Genomic DNA, 18,393 nt, shown 5'->3' with positions numbered 1-18,393 from the left:
AGAGGGAGGGGAGAGGGGGAGGGGGGTAGAGGGAGGGGAGAGGGGGGGTAGAGAGAGGGAGGGGGGTAGAGGGAGGGGAGGGGGAGAGGGAGGGGAGGGGGAGAGGGGGGTAGAGGGAGGGGAGGAGGGGGGGCGGGTAGAGGAGGAGGGAGGGGGGCGGGTAGAGGGAGGGAGGGGGGCGGGTAGAGGGAGGGAGGGGGGCGGGTAGAGGCAGGGAGAGGGAGGGGGCGGGGTAGAGGGAGGGAGTGGGGAGGGGTGGGTAGAGGGAGGGTGGGGAGAGGGGGATAGAGGAGGGGGAGAGGGGGTGTAGAGGGAGGGAGGGGAGGTGAGGGTGGATAGGGAGGGGAGGCGGGGAGACGGGGGATAGAGGGAGTTGGGGGGAGAGAGGAGTGATGGGGGGTAGAGGGTGGGAGGAGGAGGAGGGAGGAGAGGGCGAGAGGGTGGGAGGGGTAGAGGGGGAGGGTGTAGGAGGGAGGGAGAGGGGGTAGAGGGTGGGAGGGAGGTGAGGGAGAGGAGGGGTAGAGGGTGGGTAGAGGGAGGGAGGGGGAGGGAGAGGGGGTAGAGGGTGGGAGAGGAGTGATGGGGAGAGGGGGAGGGAGAGCAGGGGTAGAGGCTGGGGGGAGGGGAGAGAGCAGTACTGTGGAGGGGGGGAGAGAGAGGGAGGGGAGTGAGGACCGGGGACAGGGAGCGGGGGGGAGGTGGAGCGGGGTAGATGAAGGGGAAGGAAGGAGCGGGGCGAGAGGAAGAGGGACTGAGGGAGGCAGCAGGGGAAGGAAGGGACGGCACGGAGAGGAATAGAGCAGTCTTGAGGGGGTTAGTGAGGGAGGGTGGAGTGGGAAGGGGAGTGACTGAGGGAGGTGGCGGTGGAAGGGCTGGGACTGAGGGAGGTGGAGGGAGGCTAGAAGGAGGTGGAAGTGATGGAGGGACAGGGCGCTGGAGGAGGGTAGGAGTGGATGAGGGAAGCTGCTGGACGCTGAGGTAGCCAAGTCTGTACGAAGTGTTTGCACTTGAACAATATCCAACTGCGATTCAGGAGCTGGAGCCTGAGCTGCAGACCAGGGGGTGGGGAGCAATATTGGGGCACATTGCTCCAGGAGACAGTGCCACCCCTTCAAGTCATACTGCCATACAGATCCATAGCACGCGAAAAGGCCCTTTGGCCCCATCAGGTCTGCACTGGACAAAACAAGCCCCTAACTATTCTCATCCCATTTTCCAGCACTTGGCCCATAACCATGGGTACCTCAGAACTTGTTCTGTGATCGAGGACAGAGCTGTGTGTATTGTAGGTGAGGCGCAAATGAGGAACTAAGGGCTCTGAAGAGGCCGTTCCCCTACGTTTGCCCAGCAGTTCTTGTTATTGGAGACTGCGGGCAAAATGAGCAAACTGATCACTGTGCCTTGGTACAGGGAGCCATTCGGGCGTGGGGATGGAACTGGCCGGGAACAGCAGTATTAGGTAGTACAAGGTTCCTACCTGAGGCACTGTCATAGGATAAATAAAGGCAAGCAGATAAGCATGTGGCTCACAGATTGGTGTGGGAGAAATGGGTTTCAACTCATAATGTACTGGCATTGAAGGGAGCTGTTCAGTAGAAACTGTGCTAGATCCAGTCCCCTGGAGCAGTAGGCACTTTGTGCTGTTTGGGGGTTAAAACTAATTACATAGCTTGGGAGTACAGGCTCATGGAGTGAGAGCAGCTATTCAGGCTGTGCTTATCCAGAATCAGACAGGAGGGTATATAGTGCAGAAACATTGAAAAGAAAAGACCCACCAAATAGGCTGAACGAGAGAGGAATGGCAATAAGGTAGGGTTACTGCACGGTTCTTGAATGGGCATGATGTTCGGGGGTCGGGTTTGGGGGGGGGTGGGGGCAACATCAACAAGTTGATGGCATAAAGAAAGGAAAGTGGTTACGGAGTCCTCATTGGAGACATGGCCACAAGGGAATCAAAGCTGAGAACTAAATATTCAGCAGCAGGAGGGTTTTCGAAAGAAGAGACGGGAAGCGAAGGGGGTGGGGTAGCGTTGGTACAGAATGGAATAAATACCATTGCAAGAAATTATCTTTAATCAGAAGATGTAGAACCGACATGGGTGGAGGTAAAGATATAAAGGGAAGGAAGACACTAGTGGGAGTAGTCTATAGCCTCCCTAACAGTAGCTATACAGCCAAACAGAGAATAAATCAGCAGGTAGTGACGGCATGTTACAAAGGCAGTACATTCATCCTGGGTGCCTCTAGGCTTCATGTAGGTTAGAAAAAAATCCAATTGGCCAAGGTACCCACAAGGAAAATCCATAGAGTGTTTTCAGTATAATTTTCTAGAGCAGTACTTTGTGAATCTGACCAGAGATCTGGTGATATGCAATAAGGCAGGTCTAAGAAACGATAGAAGATTCCCTAGGAAACAGTGATCGTAACATTGGAGACTTTAGCGTTCAGTTTCAGAGTGCAGGAACTCGGGTCAAAATAACCGTGCTCAGCTTAAATAAGGAAAATTACATAGCAATGACAGTCGAGTTCGTGATTCAGAGCATTAAAAAAAATCCCTGTGATGAAGTAGTATTCAATGAACAAAATAAACAGATCACAGTTAACCAGGTAAGTTAAGGATTATGTGAAACTGAAAAATAGACTTATAATGGCAAAGATTAATCATAAGTTGAAGTATTGGGAATGTTTTAAAAACCAACAAAAGATGACAATAAAAATAGTACAAGGAGAAAATAAACTGCGAGCAAGAGTTATGAGGCTAGATAATGAGAGAGACAGAAGGATAGTGAGAGGCCCAAGTGAGCATTGGCCCCTCAGAGATCGAGGCTGGGGAGACATTAATGAAGGAACCAGGAAATGGAAGAGGAGTTGAATCAGTACTTTGTATCGGCCTGCACAGTACAAAGCACTAGTAACAATGCAAGAATGAAAGTAGTCAAGAGACTAAGGAGATTGGAGGAAATAAGTACAATAACTATCATCAAAAAAAGATGTATTTCGGAAACAAATGGGATAAAGGTGGATAACGCCCTGAACCTGATGTATTGTGCGCTGCGGTCAAGGACGTGACTCCCGGGACACTGCATATGCTGGTAATAATCTTCCAAGAATCCTTAGATCCTGGAAAAGTCGTAGAAGGTTGGAAAACTTCCGATGTAATGCCTTTCTTTAAACAGGGAAGGAGACAAAAACTAATAACTATAGAGCCAGTGAACCTAACAGCTGTTATTGGGAAAATGTTAGAGTCTATAATAAAGAATGTAGTAGCAAATATTTAAGAATGTATAACATAACCTAGCAGAGTTAGCTGGCTTTGTGACAGAGAAATCATGCCGGTCGAATTAATTTCTTTGAGGAGGTTATGACGGGATGAATAAAAGGGAGCAGTTGAGGTAATATATAGAGATAGTCTGGAGAGTTGGGCAGATAAATGGCAGATGGAGTTCAATCCGGGCAAATGCGAGGTGATGCATTTTGGACGATCAAATTCAAGGGCGAACTATACAGTAAATGGAAAAGTCCTAGGGAAAATTGATGAACAGAGAGATCTGGGTGTTCAGGTCCATTGTTCCCTGAAGGTGGCAACGCAGGTCAATAGGGTGGTCATGAAGGCATATGGCATGCTTTCCTTCATTGGGCAGGGTATTGAGTACAAGAGTTGGCAGGTCATGTTGCAGTTGTGTAGGACTTTGGTTCGGCCACATTCGGAGTACTGTGTGCAGTTCTGGTCGTCACATTACCAAAAGGATGTGGATGCTTTGGAGAGGGTGCAGAGGAGGTTCACCAGGATGTTGCCTGGTATGGAGGGCGCTGGCTATGAAGAAAGGTTGAGTAGATTAGGATTATTTTCATTAGAAAGACGGAGATTGAGGGGGGACCTGATTGAGGTCTACAAAATCATGAGGGGTATGGACAGGGTGGATAGCAAGAAGCTTTTTCCCAGAGTGGGGGACTCAATTACTCGGGGTCATGAGTTCAAAGTGAGAGGAGGAAAGTTTAAGGGAGATATCAGTGGAAAGTTCTTTATACAGAGGGTGGTGGGCGCCTGGAACGCGTTGCCTGTGATGGCGGATGGTAGACACAGACACGTTAGCGTCTTTTAAGATATATTTGGACAGGTACATGGATGGGTGAGGAACAAATGGACACAGACTGTTAGAAAATAGATGACAGGTTAGACAGAGGATCTTGATCGGCGCAGGCTTGGAGGGCCGAAGGGCCTGTTCCTGTGCTGTAGGTTTCTTTGTTCTATGTATTTCCAACAGGAATTTGACAGGGCATTAGAAACCAGAGACTCATGGTCAGTGGCTAGTTTACAGGCTGAAGGATGGTTTCTGTTAGCGTTCCCTAGGGATTGATATTGGGACCATAAGGGATAGGAAAAGAATTCGGCCATTTGGCCCATAGAGTCTGCTCTGCCATTGGCTCATGGCTGATGTGTTTCTCAACCCCGTTCTCCTGCTTTCTCCCCTTGATCCCTTTACTAATCAAGAACATAGCCATCTCCATCTTAAATGCACTCACTGACTTGGCGTCCACAGCCCTCTGTAGCCATGAGTTCCACAGAGTTTCCACCCTCTGGCTGAAGAAATCCCTTCTCATCTCAGTTGTAAAGGGTCATCCCTACACTCTTGAGTCCTAATGTATCCTACTAGTGGGAATATTATCTCCACATCCATTCTATCCAGGCCTGTCAGTATTCTGTAAGTTTCAGCCAGGTCCTCCTTCACCCTTCTAAACTCCACTAAAGTACAGACTCCAAGTCCTCAACCACTCCTCATGTGACAGGCCCTTCACCCCCCAGGATCATTCTTGTAAACTTCCTCTGGATCACCTCCAACCCCAGTACACCCTTCCATACATACGGAACCCAAAACTGCTCTCAAAATTTCAAATGCATTCTGACCAGCACATTTTGCAGCTTCAGCAGAGCTTCCTTACTCTTGTATTCTAGCCATTCTGAAAGATCACATCCACTGGCCCTGTTTCCTGGAAGACCTACCTCTAGGCCTTTCAGCTTCTCCAGCACCTTCTCTTTAGTGATGGCCACTACACTCACCCCTGGCCCCCTCTCTCCCCAAGGTCTGCTTCCTTGCTGGTGTCTTCCTCTGTGAAGACTGATGAAACGTACGCCCTTTCTATGTTCCCCATTACTATCTCTCCAGCCTTATTTTCCAGTGGCCCAATGTCCACTCTTGCCTGCCTCTTACCTTATCGCTATCTTTAAAAAATCTTGCAATCATCTTTATATACCCTTCTTTCACACTCATAACCCCTTTTTGGTTTTCAGTTTCCTCTGCTGGTTTGTAAAGGCTTCCCACTAATCTTCACCATACTGCATGCTTTTTCATTTGCTTTTATTCTGTCCCTGACTTCCCTTGTCAGCCACGGTTGCCTCATCCTCCCCTTAGTATGTCTGTTCTTCCTTGGGATGAATTTCTGCTGTGCCTCCCGAATTACCCCCAGAAACTCCTCCCATTGCTGCTCCACCATCTTCCCCACCAGGCTCCCTTTCCAGTCAACTCTGGCCACTTCCTTCCTCATGTCTTTGTAGTTAGATTTGCTCAATTGTAATGCCGTTCCATCCGGTTCCAAATTATCCCCCTCAAACTGCAGGGTGAATTCTATCATATCATGGTCACTTCCCCCTAGGGGTTCCTCCACCTTAACCTCCCTAATCATTTGCACATTATGTCATTGTACATCACCAAATCCAAATTGCCTATTCCCTAGTGGACCCTACCACAAGCTGCTTCAAAAATCCATCTTGTAGACATTCCACAAACTCCTTTTCTTGGGATCTGCTACAAACCTGATTTTTCCAGGCCGCCTGCATGTTGAAGTCCCCCATGATCATTGTAACAGCACCTTGCTTACATGTCTTTTGTCTCCTGCTTTATTTTGTTTTCACATCCTGTCCACAGCTTAGGAGACCTGCATGCACGTCCCATCAGGGTTAATTTTTCCCTTTGCGGTTCCCCAATTCTATCCACACTCTATGCTTTTGATAACTTGTGTATCCTTGGATATTTAGTTCCCAGCCATGGTCCCCTTGCAGCACATCTCTTGTGATACCCACAACATCACACCACCAATTTCACTCTGCGCATTTAAGTACAACACTCAGCCCTGTGTTGAATATCACTCTTCCCTCAGCCCCCACCGTCTCATAGCTATCCCCTTATTTGCTGTTCTTGACCTTGTTCGTACTCCGTTTTATTGCTTGTTCTTGAAACTTTGACAACTTCTACTGAGCACGCCACCACACCCCCCCCGCCACGACCACTTTTAAATTTTCCATAATTTTTCATTCAACTGAGCCTACCCACTCTCTATTTAGTTTAAAGCTGTGCTTTTCCTGATTATATATTAGTGATCTGGAGTTGGCATACAGGGACCGTTTCAAAGTTTGCAGACGACACTAAACTTGGACGAATTGTAAACTGCAAGGAGGACAGTATGGGACTCCAGAAGTACACTGACAAGATGGTGGGGTGAATGATCGGTCGCAGTTGAGGTATAGTGCAGAGAAGTGTGAGGTGATGTGCTTTGGTCAAAAGAATATTGGAGAGTAATATAAAATACAGCGGTACAATTCTAAAGGGGTGCAGGAGTAGAGGGAGCTGGGTGTATCTGTGCACTGATTACTAAAGGTGGCAGGGTGTGTGGAGAGATCAGTGAATAAAGCAGATGGTGTCCTTGGCTTTATTAACAGGGCCACAGCGTACAGGAGTGAGAGGGTGATGTTGAACGTGTACATGACTTTTGTTGGACTTCACCTGGAGTATTGTATGTAGGGATGGGGACCACATTGTGGCAAAGATGTGAATGTATTGGACAAGATCAGAAATCAGACAATACCAGGTTATTGAAAGCACGAGCTTTAGGAAGAGCTTTACTAGAATGGTTCCAGGGCCAAAGAACTTCATTTGTGAGGATAGATTTAAAAGGACGTGCAAAAGAAGTAAGGGTGATATGAAAATGAGTTTGTCACACAGTGAATAGTTAGGGTGTGGAATACACTGGAAATGTGGGGGAGGCAGGCTCGGTTGAGGCATTTGCAAGGGTACGGGATGGTTGTTTGAATACCAGTGGTATGCAGGGTAATGGGGGAGAGGTAAAGACACGAGATTGGCATTGGGGAATAGAATAGTACAGACAGAATGGGCTGAATGGTCGTCTTCTGTACTGTAACATTTCTGTGATTCTGTCACAGGTTACCACATATTCAGCTGCTCAATAAGAGCCCGTGGTGTTGGCCATTTCATATTAGAGGATGAAACCAAAAGAACTGCGGATGCTATAAACCAGGGTCAAAAACAAAGTGGCTGGAAAAGCTCAACAGCGTTGTGTTCGGGTGGGGGGGGGGCATTATTTGTAACCAGTGGAGTGACAGAGGGAATTGGGGCTGGGCTCACAGTTATTCACAATATATGTTAATGACTCCCGTGAGGAAAGTGAATGTACTTTGGCCAAGTATGTGGGTGACTCAAAAATAGTAGGAAGGCAAGTGGCGAGGGTGCCCCACGGAGTCTGCACAAAGATAGCAAGTGGTTAAGCAGTGGTACACCTTGGGTGTTTGCGATATATTTGGGGAAATGAGGTTGTATACTTCTGACAGGAAACATGGAGGAGCTGAATATTATTTATGTTGCAGTACGTGACCAGGAGCTGTGAGCGTCACTGTCACAGCCAGCATTTGTTGCCCATCCCTGATTCACCAGGAGATAGAACATAGAACAGTACAGCACAGAACAGGCCCTTCAGCCCACAATGTTGTGCCGACCATTGATCCTCATGTATGCACCCTCAAATTTCTGTGACCATATGCATGTCCAGCAGTCTCTTAAATGACCCCAATGACCTTGCTTCCACAACTGCTGCTGGCAACGCATTCCATGCTCTCACAACACTGTGTAAAGAACCCGCCTCTGACATCCCCTCTATACTTTCCACCAACCAGCTTAAAACTATGACCCCTCGTGCTAGCCATTTCTGCCCTGGGAAATAGTCTCTGGCTATCAACTCTATGGGGAGGGGAAAGCAGCTTCACACGAAGGCTGAGGGTTGTGAGCTAGTGGTAAATTAGGTCTGGTTACAGAGTGAGCACTAGTTTCATGTTTGGATGTGGTTATATTTCAGCATCTTGTTGGTTCTGCTGTTGGTCACCGTCCCGGTCTGTGCAGAAGATGCTGCTCTCGACGGAGTGTGGTCAGATTATTGGATCCTGCGTTTTTTGGTTAACCTTACTGGTTACGCAACTATCATCATACCGGGATATCTCCTGGTGCAGTATTTCAGGAAGAGTGACTATCTGGAAACAGGTCGGTGTGTTGTATGTTTGGGATCTGTCTCCAACAGAGACTTATCCATTAATTGGGGCAAGAAGGGGAGTCCGACACTCCACCCCGACAGAGTCCCAGTGGATCACGCTCGTTCCCATTCACTCCCACCCTATGCAGTCCCAATGGATCACGCTCCTTCCCGTTCACTCCCACCCTACACAGTTCCAGTGGATCACAGTCCTTCCCGTTCACTCCCACCCTCCACAGTTCCAGTGGATCACAGTCCTTCCCGTTCCCTCCCACCCTACACAGTCCCAATGGATCACACTCCTTCCCTTTCACTCCCACTCTGCACAGTCCCAGTGGATCACACTCCTTCCAATTCACTCTCACCGTACACACTCCCAATGGATCACACTCCTTCGCGTTCACTCCCACCCTACACACAGTCCCAGTGGATCACACTCCTTCCCGTTCACTCCCACCATACACAGTCCCAGTGGATCACCCTCCTTCCCGTTCACTTCCTCCCTCCACAGTCTCAGCAGATCACGCTCCTTCCCGTTCACTCCTACCCTACACAGTCACAATGGATCACGCTCCTTCCCGTTCACTCCCACTCTACACAGCCTCAGTGGATCACACTCCTTCCCGTTCACTCCCACCATACACAGTCCCAGTGGATCACACTCCTTCCCGTTCACTCCCTCCCTACACAGTCCCAGCGGATCACCCTCCTTCCCGTTCACTTCCTCCCTCCACAGTCTCAGCAGATCACGCTCCTTCCCGATCACTCCCACCCTACACAGTCCCAATGGATCACACGCATTCCCGTTCACTCCCACCCTACACAGTCCCAGCGGATCACACTCCTTCCCGTTCACTCCCACCCTACACAGTCCCAATGGACCACACACCTTACCGTTCACTCCCACCCTACACAGTCCTGATGTATCACAGTCCTTCCCGTTCATTCCCACCCTACACAGTCCCAGTGGATCACAGTCCTTCCCATTCACTCCCACCCTACACAGTCCCAATGGATCACACTCCTTCCCCTTTCTCTCCCACTGTGCACAGTCCCAGTGGATCACACCCCTTCCCATTCACTCCCACCCTACACAGTCCCAGCGGATCACACTCCTTCCCGTTCACTCCCTCCCTACACAGTCTCAGCGCATCACACTCCATCCCGTTCACTCCCACCCTACACAGTCCCAATGGATCACACTCCTTCCCATTCACTCCCACCCTACACAGTCCCAGTGGATCACACTCCTTCCCGTTCACTCCCACCCTACACAGTCCCAATGGATCACACTCCTTCCCTTTCACTCCCACTCTGCACAGTCCCAGTGGATCACACTCCTTCCCATTCACTCCCACCCTACACAGTCACAATGGATCACACTCCTTCGCGTTCACTCCCACCCTGCACAGTCCCAATGGACCACACTCCTTACCGTTCACTCCCACCCTACACAGTCCCAGTGGATCACACTCCTTCCCGTTCACTCCCACCCTACACAGTCTTCCTGGATCACACACCTTCCCGTTCACTCCCACCCTACACAGCCTTCCTGGATCACACACTTTCCCGTTCACTCCCACCCTACACAGTCCCAGCGGATCACACTCCTTCCCGTTCACTCCCACCCTACCTAGTCCCAGTGGATCACACTCCTTCCCGTTCACTCCCTCCCTACACAGTCCCAATGGATCACCCTCCTTCCCGTTCACTCCCACCCTACTCAGTCCCAATGGATCACACTCCTTCCTGTTCACTCCCACCCTGTCCAGTCCCAATGGATCACACTCCTTCTTGTTTACTCCCACCCTACACAGGTCCTTTGTATTAAACGTTTTCTGGGAAGACGTGAATTGCCCCGAAGCTGCTGTTCAGCCCAGGTTGCCCTGGCACGGTGGCGTGGTGCTATCCTTACTGTTTGCTGTTTAGTTCAGTACCTTTGGCAGGTTTTTGTATGCAGTTCCACAATACTTATATCCAGCAGAGAGGGCTGTCATCCCAGCACTTACCATTGGGAATCTGTTTCCCAGCCCCTCTTTTGCTGCTTCTTGCCGGGAAGGCAGTACTTTGACCAGTCTGCCCCCAGCTCCTCCTTTCTCACGAGGATTCATTTCATTCATCAGCTTTTAACTGTGAGGCTTTCTTAAAATCCTCTGTCCCCCCAGCCTGCACATAACATGCCTTCGTCAATATATTCACTTCAGAAAAGCATGCTGCCCATTACAAATCCACATGGCTTCTCTTTAATTAACACAAACGTTTCCGAGAGCTTGTTGGCTTTCCTCCCTGATTATTTTTGCTAGAACTTTGCCTCACATTGACAATAAACCAACTCATTCATCGGACTGTCCTGTGTCCCTTCTTCAGTAAGTCTGTCACGTTTGCCCCTCTCTAGCTCATGGAAATTTGAAAGTTATGAGAAGGTTTTTGCTATCGCCTCCGCATTCTCTTTCAGACTGTGGAAAATAAGTCTTCCGGATCAGTGGACAATGCATTCTCATTATACAACGCCCCACCTTTCCAGTATAACCTGCTCTCTCAGTATCTCTGCCATTTACGCTCTGACTCAGAATGAGTCTGCAGCAACGTTTCCCTTTACAAACATGATGCAAAGATTGCTTCAAGTATTCTAGCCTTGCCCTGCCTTGAGGCATTTATGACTGTTTCAGTTGCTAGTTGAGCTTTTTGGATTATCTTTTATATTTGTGCTTTCCTGTACTCTCAGGTTCTCTCTTCACTTTCCTCTTGCTTTATTTTTTGTTTCTGACCTGATTTTTGCCCAATCTGTATCGCATATCCCCTTCCCTTGTTACTAGCCCCTGGATTGCCCACTGCCCCTCATTCTGGTTTGTTTTGTTTCGGCTTGTTGGAAGGTACCTGCCAGGGCCTGTATCGTCTCCTTCCTATCAGTCTGTGGTTCCCTTTTAATCTGGATTGGTGCCCTCTTCCACTTCTGATGTTCTCCCCTCTCTGATTGTGGCCCTGAGGCTGATGGAGTGGAGCCGCTGAGCTCCTGTGTGTGCTGTGCGCTGGATTCTGTGCTACCTGTTCATTCTGATGTGTCAAATCACAGTGACCAACTCAAATTCCTTTAAAGTTACTGTCCCTTGCAGCCTGCCGTTTATAATCAGCACACACGCTGCAGTCTTCTCAGACGTAATCTTTCCTCCAATTCTGGCTTCTTGTTGTGCCTGGTTTTAATTGCCCCAGTTTTGGTGGGTGGTGGGGGCATCAGCTGCCTGTCCCTTAGGTGTGGGATACTCTCCCTGAATCCTGGCAGCTCTCACTCTCTGTCTTCACACTTTTCCCAAGCTTTCTCGCCATGTGGGTAGTTTTGATGGAAGCTGTTTGGATGTTTAACCCTGTGAGCGGAGCTTTATGTATTTAATGGCAGTGTTTTATTGCTTCATGTGTGTGCCCTGGGTTTATCTTTTTTGTTGTGTTGCAGGCCGAGGGATTTGCTTCCCTCTTGTTAAAACATGTGTGTTTGGGAGTGAGCTGAAAGCTGGAGTACAGGAAGAACCTTCTGCATCTTCCCGAGCAGAGACGCCAGAACCATCCTTCACCAGACAGACTATCAAGCTGCTGGCCTGTGTCGTTGGACTCCAGGTGATTGGCAGTCGCCGCATTTGCTACAGGCACCACCATTAACCCCTTCCCAAAACTGCCTGGCGCTACCGGGCTCACCTTCTGTGCCTCTGTCACTTCCCTCATTCCCAACCCCCTCCCCTGCGATTGCCAGCCCCAGTGGAGTTTTGGACAGCCTCACTGCTCAGTTACACTGACGCAGGTGCACCTGAAGGAGGCCATTCAGCCTGTAAAGTCAGTGCCTGCTCTTCCTGCAGGTCGGTGACACATTTCTCTTCATTCCCCATGACATTGTAGCTTTCTCCTCTTCAAGAATTTCTCCAGATCCCTGTTGGAAATTCTGAGTGAATTTGTTTTCATTGTACAAGAACTCATTCAGTAAAATTGCTATCTCCTCGTGTCCCCTCCGCTGGTTTTCCCAGTCACCTTCAAACCCTACAACTACCGAATCCTCCTCCCGTGGGAACCATTTCTCCCTCATTGACATGGTCAAGTTGGTTTGTGTGCTGGTTGTAATGTCTCACCGTGAACAAATTTGTAAGTACGCGACACTTGTTCAATCTGTGTCTTTGTGAGAGATGATTTTGGGAAGGGATTGGGCTTGTGTGCATGTGGACCCAGAACCTGCGCAGCAAGAGCATCTGATTGTCACAGCCCCTGGCTCCTAACACCCAGGGAGTAGTAGCTGGGGGAGCAGTGGCATCGTGGTAATGTCAGCGGACTGGAAATTGATTGGACCAGGATCATGCTGTGGGGACTGAGGGTTCAAATCCAAACACAGGAGCTGGTGGAATTTAAATAGAATTTAAATAGAATTAAAATTGAAAGCTAGATTCGTTGATGGCGACCATCGGTTGTCATAAAAACCCATGATTCCTCCCAGATAGGGAGAGCAGCCTGGCGCACTGTGATCCACAGCAAGGTGTGTGACTGTTCAATCCTCTGTGAAATGGCCAAACCAGACACTCAGTTCAAGGGCACTCAGCGATGGGCGACAAATGCTGGTCTTATTAGTGATACCCACATCCCATCGCAGATGGTAAAGGTCACAGGGGTCCGTTTACAGACCTCAACACTGAGCCCCCAGTAGAACAGTCCTCTGAAGAGTGATAAGAACAATGTGAGGAGAGAGTCTGTGGTCCACAGTCAACCGGCTGTGACCTCTGCCTTGTTTTGATGTTTCCGCCATTCAACGGTCACTTATGTCTTCTCCAGGCTTCCTACCTCACCTGGGGGGTCGTCCAGGAACGAGTGATGACCAAGACCTACGGGAAGACAGAGACTGATCCCGGAGTGAAATTTCGTGACTCGCAGTTCCTGGTTTTTATGAATCGGATCCTGGCTGTCCTGGTTGCTGGTTTGTGCTGTGCCCTCAGCAAGCAGCCCCGCCATGGAGCTCCCATGTACAAATACTCCTTCGCTTCCATCTCCAACATTCTCAGCAGCTGGTGCCAGTACGAGGCCTTGAAGTACATCAGCTTTCCCACCCAGGTGCTGGCGAAAGCGTCCAAGGTTATTCCCGTCATGCTGATGGGTAAGATTGTGTCCCGGAAGAGTTACGAATACTGGGAGTATCTGACGGCCATCCTCATTTCTGCTGGGGTCAGTATGTTCCTGCTTTCAAACTCTCAGAACAAGCATCCATCCACTGTCACCACCTTCTCAGGCATCCTAATCCTCGCAGGTTATATCCTCTTCGATAGCTTCACCTCCAATTGGCAAGACGCTCTCTTCAGGTACAAGATGTCCTCAATCCAGATGATGTTCGGTGTAAATCTCTTCTCCTGCCTCTTCACTGTTGGCTCTCTCCTGGAGCAGGGAGCCTTTTTCCAGAATCTAACCTTCATGATACAGCACCCGGAGTTTGCAGCTCATGCCGGGCTGCTGTCGATCTGCTCTGCTTGTGGGCAGCTGTTCATCTTTTACACCATCAGCCAGTTTGGGGCTGCTGTCTTCACCATCATTATGACTCTACGACAAGCCTTTGCCATCTTGCTGTCCTGCCTCATCTATGGCCACTCGGTCACGGTGGTGGGTGCCCTGGGACTAGCCACGGTCTTTCTGTCCCTCTTCCTGCGGGTCTACGCTCGGAGCCGGATGAAGAGTAAGAAAAGGGCAGGCCAATCCCAGGCACCAGTGCAGAAGGTGTGAGGCAGAACCCCTCAGCTGGCAGCTTTTATCCCGACAGCCGGTCGGTGTGCCAGGGAGTGCGTTTTCATAAATAAAAACAGGGTGATGCGAGGTGAGGACGTTGCAACGGAGGTGCACCGTTGGATTTCCAAACATGGCCGTCCTGGCTCACCATCGGGAAGAGTGACCGGGATCCAAACTGTGTTCATGTTCCACTCACCACCCTCCGCTGTCAGCCAGATCCCTCCCCAGCCCTGCGGGAGACCACCCCAAGCCTTGACCAAGACTCTCCCCAGCCTTGAACGAGACCCCCCCCCCCCCCCCCCGACGTCCTGACAGAGATCGCCCCCACATCCTGACCGAGACCGCTCCCTCACGCCCTGACCGGGACCCCCCCCGCACCTTTGCCCTGACCGAGAGACACCCCCCACCCCCCCGGCCCTGACCGAGTTCTCCCCACCGGTCCTGACTGAGATGCCGACCGCGACCCCCCCCCCCCCCGCCCTGACCGGGAGCGCTCCCCCCCCCCCAGCCCTGACCGAGACCCTCCCCAGCCTTGAATGAGACCCCCCCCCCCCCCCCCCATGTCCTGACTGAGACCGCACCCCTACGCCCTGACCGGGACCCCCCCCCCCCCCCCCCAATCTTTGCCCTGACCGAGAGACACCACCCCCTCTCCCCTGGCCCTGACCGAGTTCTCCCCACCGGCCCTGACTGAGAGACCCCTCCCCCGCCCTGACCGAGATCGCACTCCCCCGCCCTGACTGGGACCGCTCCCCCCAGCCCTGCCAGAGACCACCCCCAGCCCTGACCGAGACCCTCCCCATTCTTGAACGAGACCCCCCACCCCACGTCCTGACCGAGACCGCTCCCCCATGCCGGGACCGCCCCCATCTTTGCCCTGACCAAGAGACCCCCCACCCGTCCCTGATTGAGTTCTCCCCACCGGCCCTGACTGAGATGCCGCCCCCCCCCCCAGCCCTGAACGAGAGACCCCTCCCCCGCCCTGACCGAGACCGCTCCCCACCCTCCCCCGGCCATGACTGAGACCGCACCTCCTCTCCCCCTCACCCCCCGCCCTGACCGGGACCACGCTCCCCCCGCCCCCAACCCTGACCGGGACCATGCCCCCACACCCCCCCCCCCCCACCTTTGCCCTGACCGAGAGACAACCCCCAGCCCTGACCGAGTTCTCCCCACCGGCCCTGACTGAGATGCCGACCGCGCCCCACCCCAGCCCTGAACGAGAGACCCACCCCCGGCCCTGACTGGGACCGCTCACCCACCCCCGCCCTGACCGGGAGCGCTCCCCCCAGCCCTGACCGAGACCCTCACCCCAACGTCCTGACCGAGACCGCTCCCCCACGCCCTGACCGGGACCCCCCCATCTTTGCCCTGACCGAGTGACACCACCCCCTCTCCCCGGCCCTGACCGAGTTCTCCCCACCGGCCCTGTCTGAGATGCCGTCCCCAGTCCTGAACGAGAGACCCCTCCCCCGCCCTGACCGAGACCGCACTCCCCCGCCTGACTGGGACTGCTGCCCCCAGCCCTGACCGAGACCCTCCCCAGCCTTGAACGAGACCCCCCCCCCCCCCAACACGTCCTGACCGAGACCGCTCCCCCACACCGGGACCGCCCCCCCATCTTTGCCCTGACCGAGAGACACCCCCCCCCCCCCACACCCGGCCCTGACCGAGTTCTCCCCACCGGCCCTGACTGAGATGCCACACCCCCGTCCCACCCCCCAGCCCTGAACGAGAGACCCTCCCCCAGCCCTGAATCAAAGACCCCTCCGCCACCCTGACCGAGACCGCTCCCCACCCTCCCCCGGCCATGACCGAGACCGCTCCTCTCCCCCCCCCCCCGCCCTGACCGGGACCACGCCCCCCCCCCCGCCCTGACTGGGACCACGCTCTCTTACCCCCCCCCCCCCAGCCCTGACCAGGACCACGCCCCCACCCCCACCCACCTTTGCCCTGACCGAGAGACACCCCCCGCCCCCCCACCCAGCCCTGACCGAGTTCTCCCCACCGGTCCTGACTAAGATGCCGACCGCGACCCCAGCCCTGAACGAGAGACACCCCCCGGCCCTGACCGGGACCATGCTCTCTTCCCCCCCCCCATCCGGCCCTGACCGGGACCGCTCCCCGCCCCCCCACCCTGACTGGGACCCCCCCCCCCCACACCATGCTAACTGAGATCCCCCCTCGTAGTGACAAAGTCCCTCCCCACCCAGTCCATCGTTAGTCATTTGCCACCCCGTGGCCATCCCTCCCATTCACACCGTGAATTTCCTGCTCCCTAATTTAACTCTCTGTGATTCAGTCACTTTTGTTGGAAGCAAATTTCCTGGAGTTTGTGGAGAGGATTCATTTCAGCTCCCTCCTGTGTAGGTGCCTCCGGTTTGAAGTGGGACAGCCATCTGCATAGTGACTGTCTCAGCATCCTGCAAATTCTGTTACTCTTCACTCAAATCCGACCTTTTCTCTTTCCCCAAAATTAACTGATCAAAATATTGGTCTAACTCTTGCAGCCCTGGCTACACTAAAAACACCAGTTTCTGAGGTCAGTCAATATTCCCGAAGGTATGGTACCCCAAACTGTAAGCTGTGCTCCAAATGGGGACAGACTAGTTCTTTGTATTGCTTAGATCCTCTTGTTTATATTTCCAGACTTCTGGTTCGAATGCTAACATCGCCCTAGTCTTGTTAATTTTTTAAGTATGTTTGACGACATCTCAGTCATCTGTGTATGTGCGTGTCTCAGTCAGTTCAGACATCCACCGCTCCAGTTATTGGAGTGTTACCCTCCAGGATATGAGGACGATGAGTACTCTGACTGTTTGAATTTTGGTTGGGTGTATACAGAGCAGGACAGATACTGAGTGCTCTGTGGTGTACACGCAGGGGGGAAGATACTGAGTGCCCTGTGGTGTACACACAGGGAGACAGATACTGAGTGCCCTGTGGTGTACACGCAGGGGGACAGATACTGAGTGCCCTGTGGTGTACACGCAGGGGGACAGATACTGAGTGCCCTGTGGTGTACACACAGGGGGGCAGATACTGAGTGCCCTGTGGTGTACACGCAGGGAGACAGATACTGAGTGCCCTGTGGTGTACACGCAGGGGGGAAGATACTGAGTGCTCTGTGGTGTACACGCAGGGAGACAGATACTGAGTGCCCTGTGGTGTACACGCAGGGGGGAAGATACTGAGTGCCCTGTGGTGTACACGCAGGGGGACAGATACTGAGTGCTCTGTGGTGTACACACAGGGCGACAGATACTGAGTGCCCTGTGGTGTACACGCAGGGGGACAGATACTGAGTGCCCTGTGGTGTACACGCAGGGGGACAGATACTGAGTGCTCTGTGGTGTACACGCAGGGGGACAGATACTGAGTGCCCTGTGGTGTACACGCAGGGGAACAGATACTGAATGCCCTGTGGTGTACACACAGGGGGGAAGATACTGAGTGCTCTGTTGTGTACAGTGAAGAATGAGTTGGAATCATTGTTCAATAAAATATTATGAAATGTTTTACTTCATCTTTTACAATTCCTTGTGACTGATCATGGCTCCTCAGTGTTTGAAAAGAGCTTACAAAACTGGAATGGTTATTACAGAACAAAAACAAAGTTGCTGGAAAAACTCAGCAGGCCTGGCAGCATCTGTGAAGAAGAAAGCAGAGTTAACGTTCTGGGTCCGGTGATCCTTCCTCAGAACGCAGGTGTTCTGAGGAAGGGTCACTGGACCCAAAACGTTAACTCTGGTTTTTCCTTGCCAGATCCTCCAGACCTGCTGAGCTTTTCCAGCAGATAGTTGGAACCTGCCGATGCTGGAGAACCCGAGATAACAAGGTGTAGAGCTGCATGAACACAGCAGGCCAAGCAACATCTTCCCTGCTCCTCTGATGCTGCTTGGCCTGCTGTGTTCATCCAGCTCTACACCTTGTTATTTCGGGTTATCCAGCATCGGCAGGTCCTGCTGTCTCTCTTACAGTATCTACAGTTCTTTTGTTTTCAATTTGGTTATTATGGGAGGCCGTTTGGGTCATTTCGGCTGTGCCAATAACTAATTCTATAATTAATAATCAACCTCTTGACCAGCTCTCTCTAATAGTATTGAGCAATAGAAGCACCAATGGTTGTCAGACGATCCTTTCATAGTCTCTGATCTAGTGCAGCCTTCCGCAATATTTTTTTAAGCAGTGCACTGTAATTTTTATAGACCTCCAACACTTGAGCATCATTGCTGAGATCATTTAGCAGGAACATTGTTATAAACAAGGCTCTGCTGAGCTGGAAAAGTTGCTGAAAACATCCAGCTACCAGCCTGTCTAAGTCTGTTTGTTATTGCA

The 18,393-nt window shown here is 51.8% G+C and overlaps 1 protein-coding gene across 1 annotated transcript in view; it reads left to right on the top strand.

The window, feature by feature from the left end:
- slc35b2 (solute carrier family 35 member B2) overlaps positions 1 to 14,340 on the top strand; it is a 15,269-nt gene extending 929 nt beyond the window's left edge. The window contains exons 2-4 of the mRNA XM_059645716.1: positions 8,143 to 8,324; positions 11,762 to 11,922; positions 13,117 to 14,340. Of these exons, the coding sequence (XP_059501699.1) occupies positions 8,143 to 8,324; positions 11,762 to 11,922; positions 13,117 to 14,052 (1,279 nt within the window). The 3' untranslated portion in view covers positions 14,053 to 14,340. The remainder of the gene's footprint in view (positions 1 to 8,142; positions 8,325 to 11,761; positions 11,923 to 13,116) is intronic.
- Positions 14,341 to 18,393: the final 4,053 nt, after the last annotated feature.

The sequence above is a fragment of the Stegostoma tigrinum genome, chromosome 4 (genome assembly GCF_030684315.1).
Source record: "Stegostoma tigrinum isolate sSteTig4 chromosome 4, sSteTig4.hap1, whole genome shotgun sequence".
In the NCBI taxonomy this organism is placed as follows: Eukaryota; Metazoa; Chordata; class Chondrichthyes; order Orectolobiformes; family Stegostomatidae; genus Stegostoma; species Stegostoma tigrinum.
The sequence above is the reverse complement of the archived record's forward strand: the minus strand, read 5'-3'. Positions and strand labels throughout refer to the sequence as shown.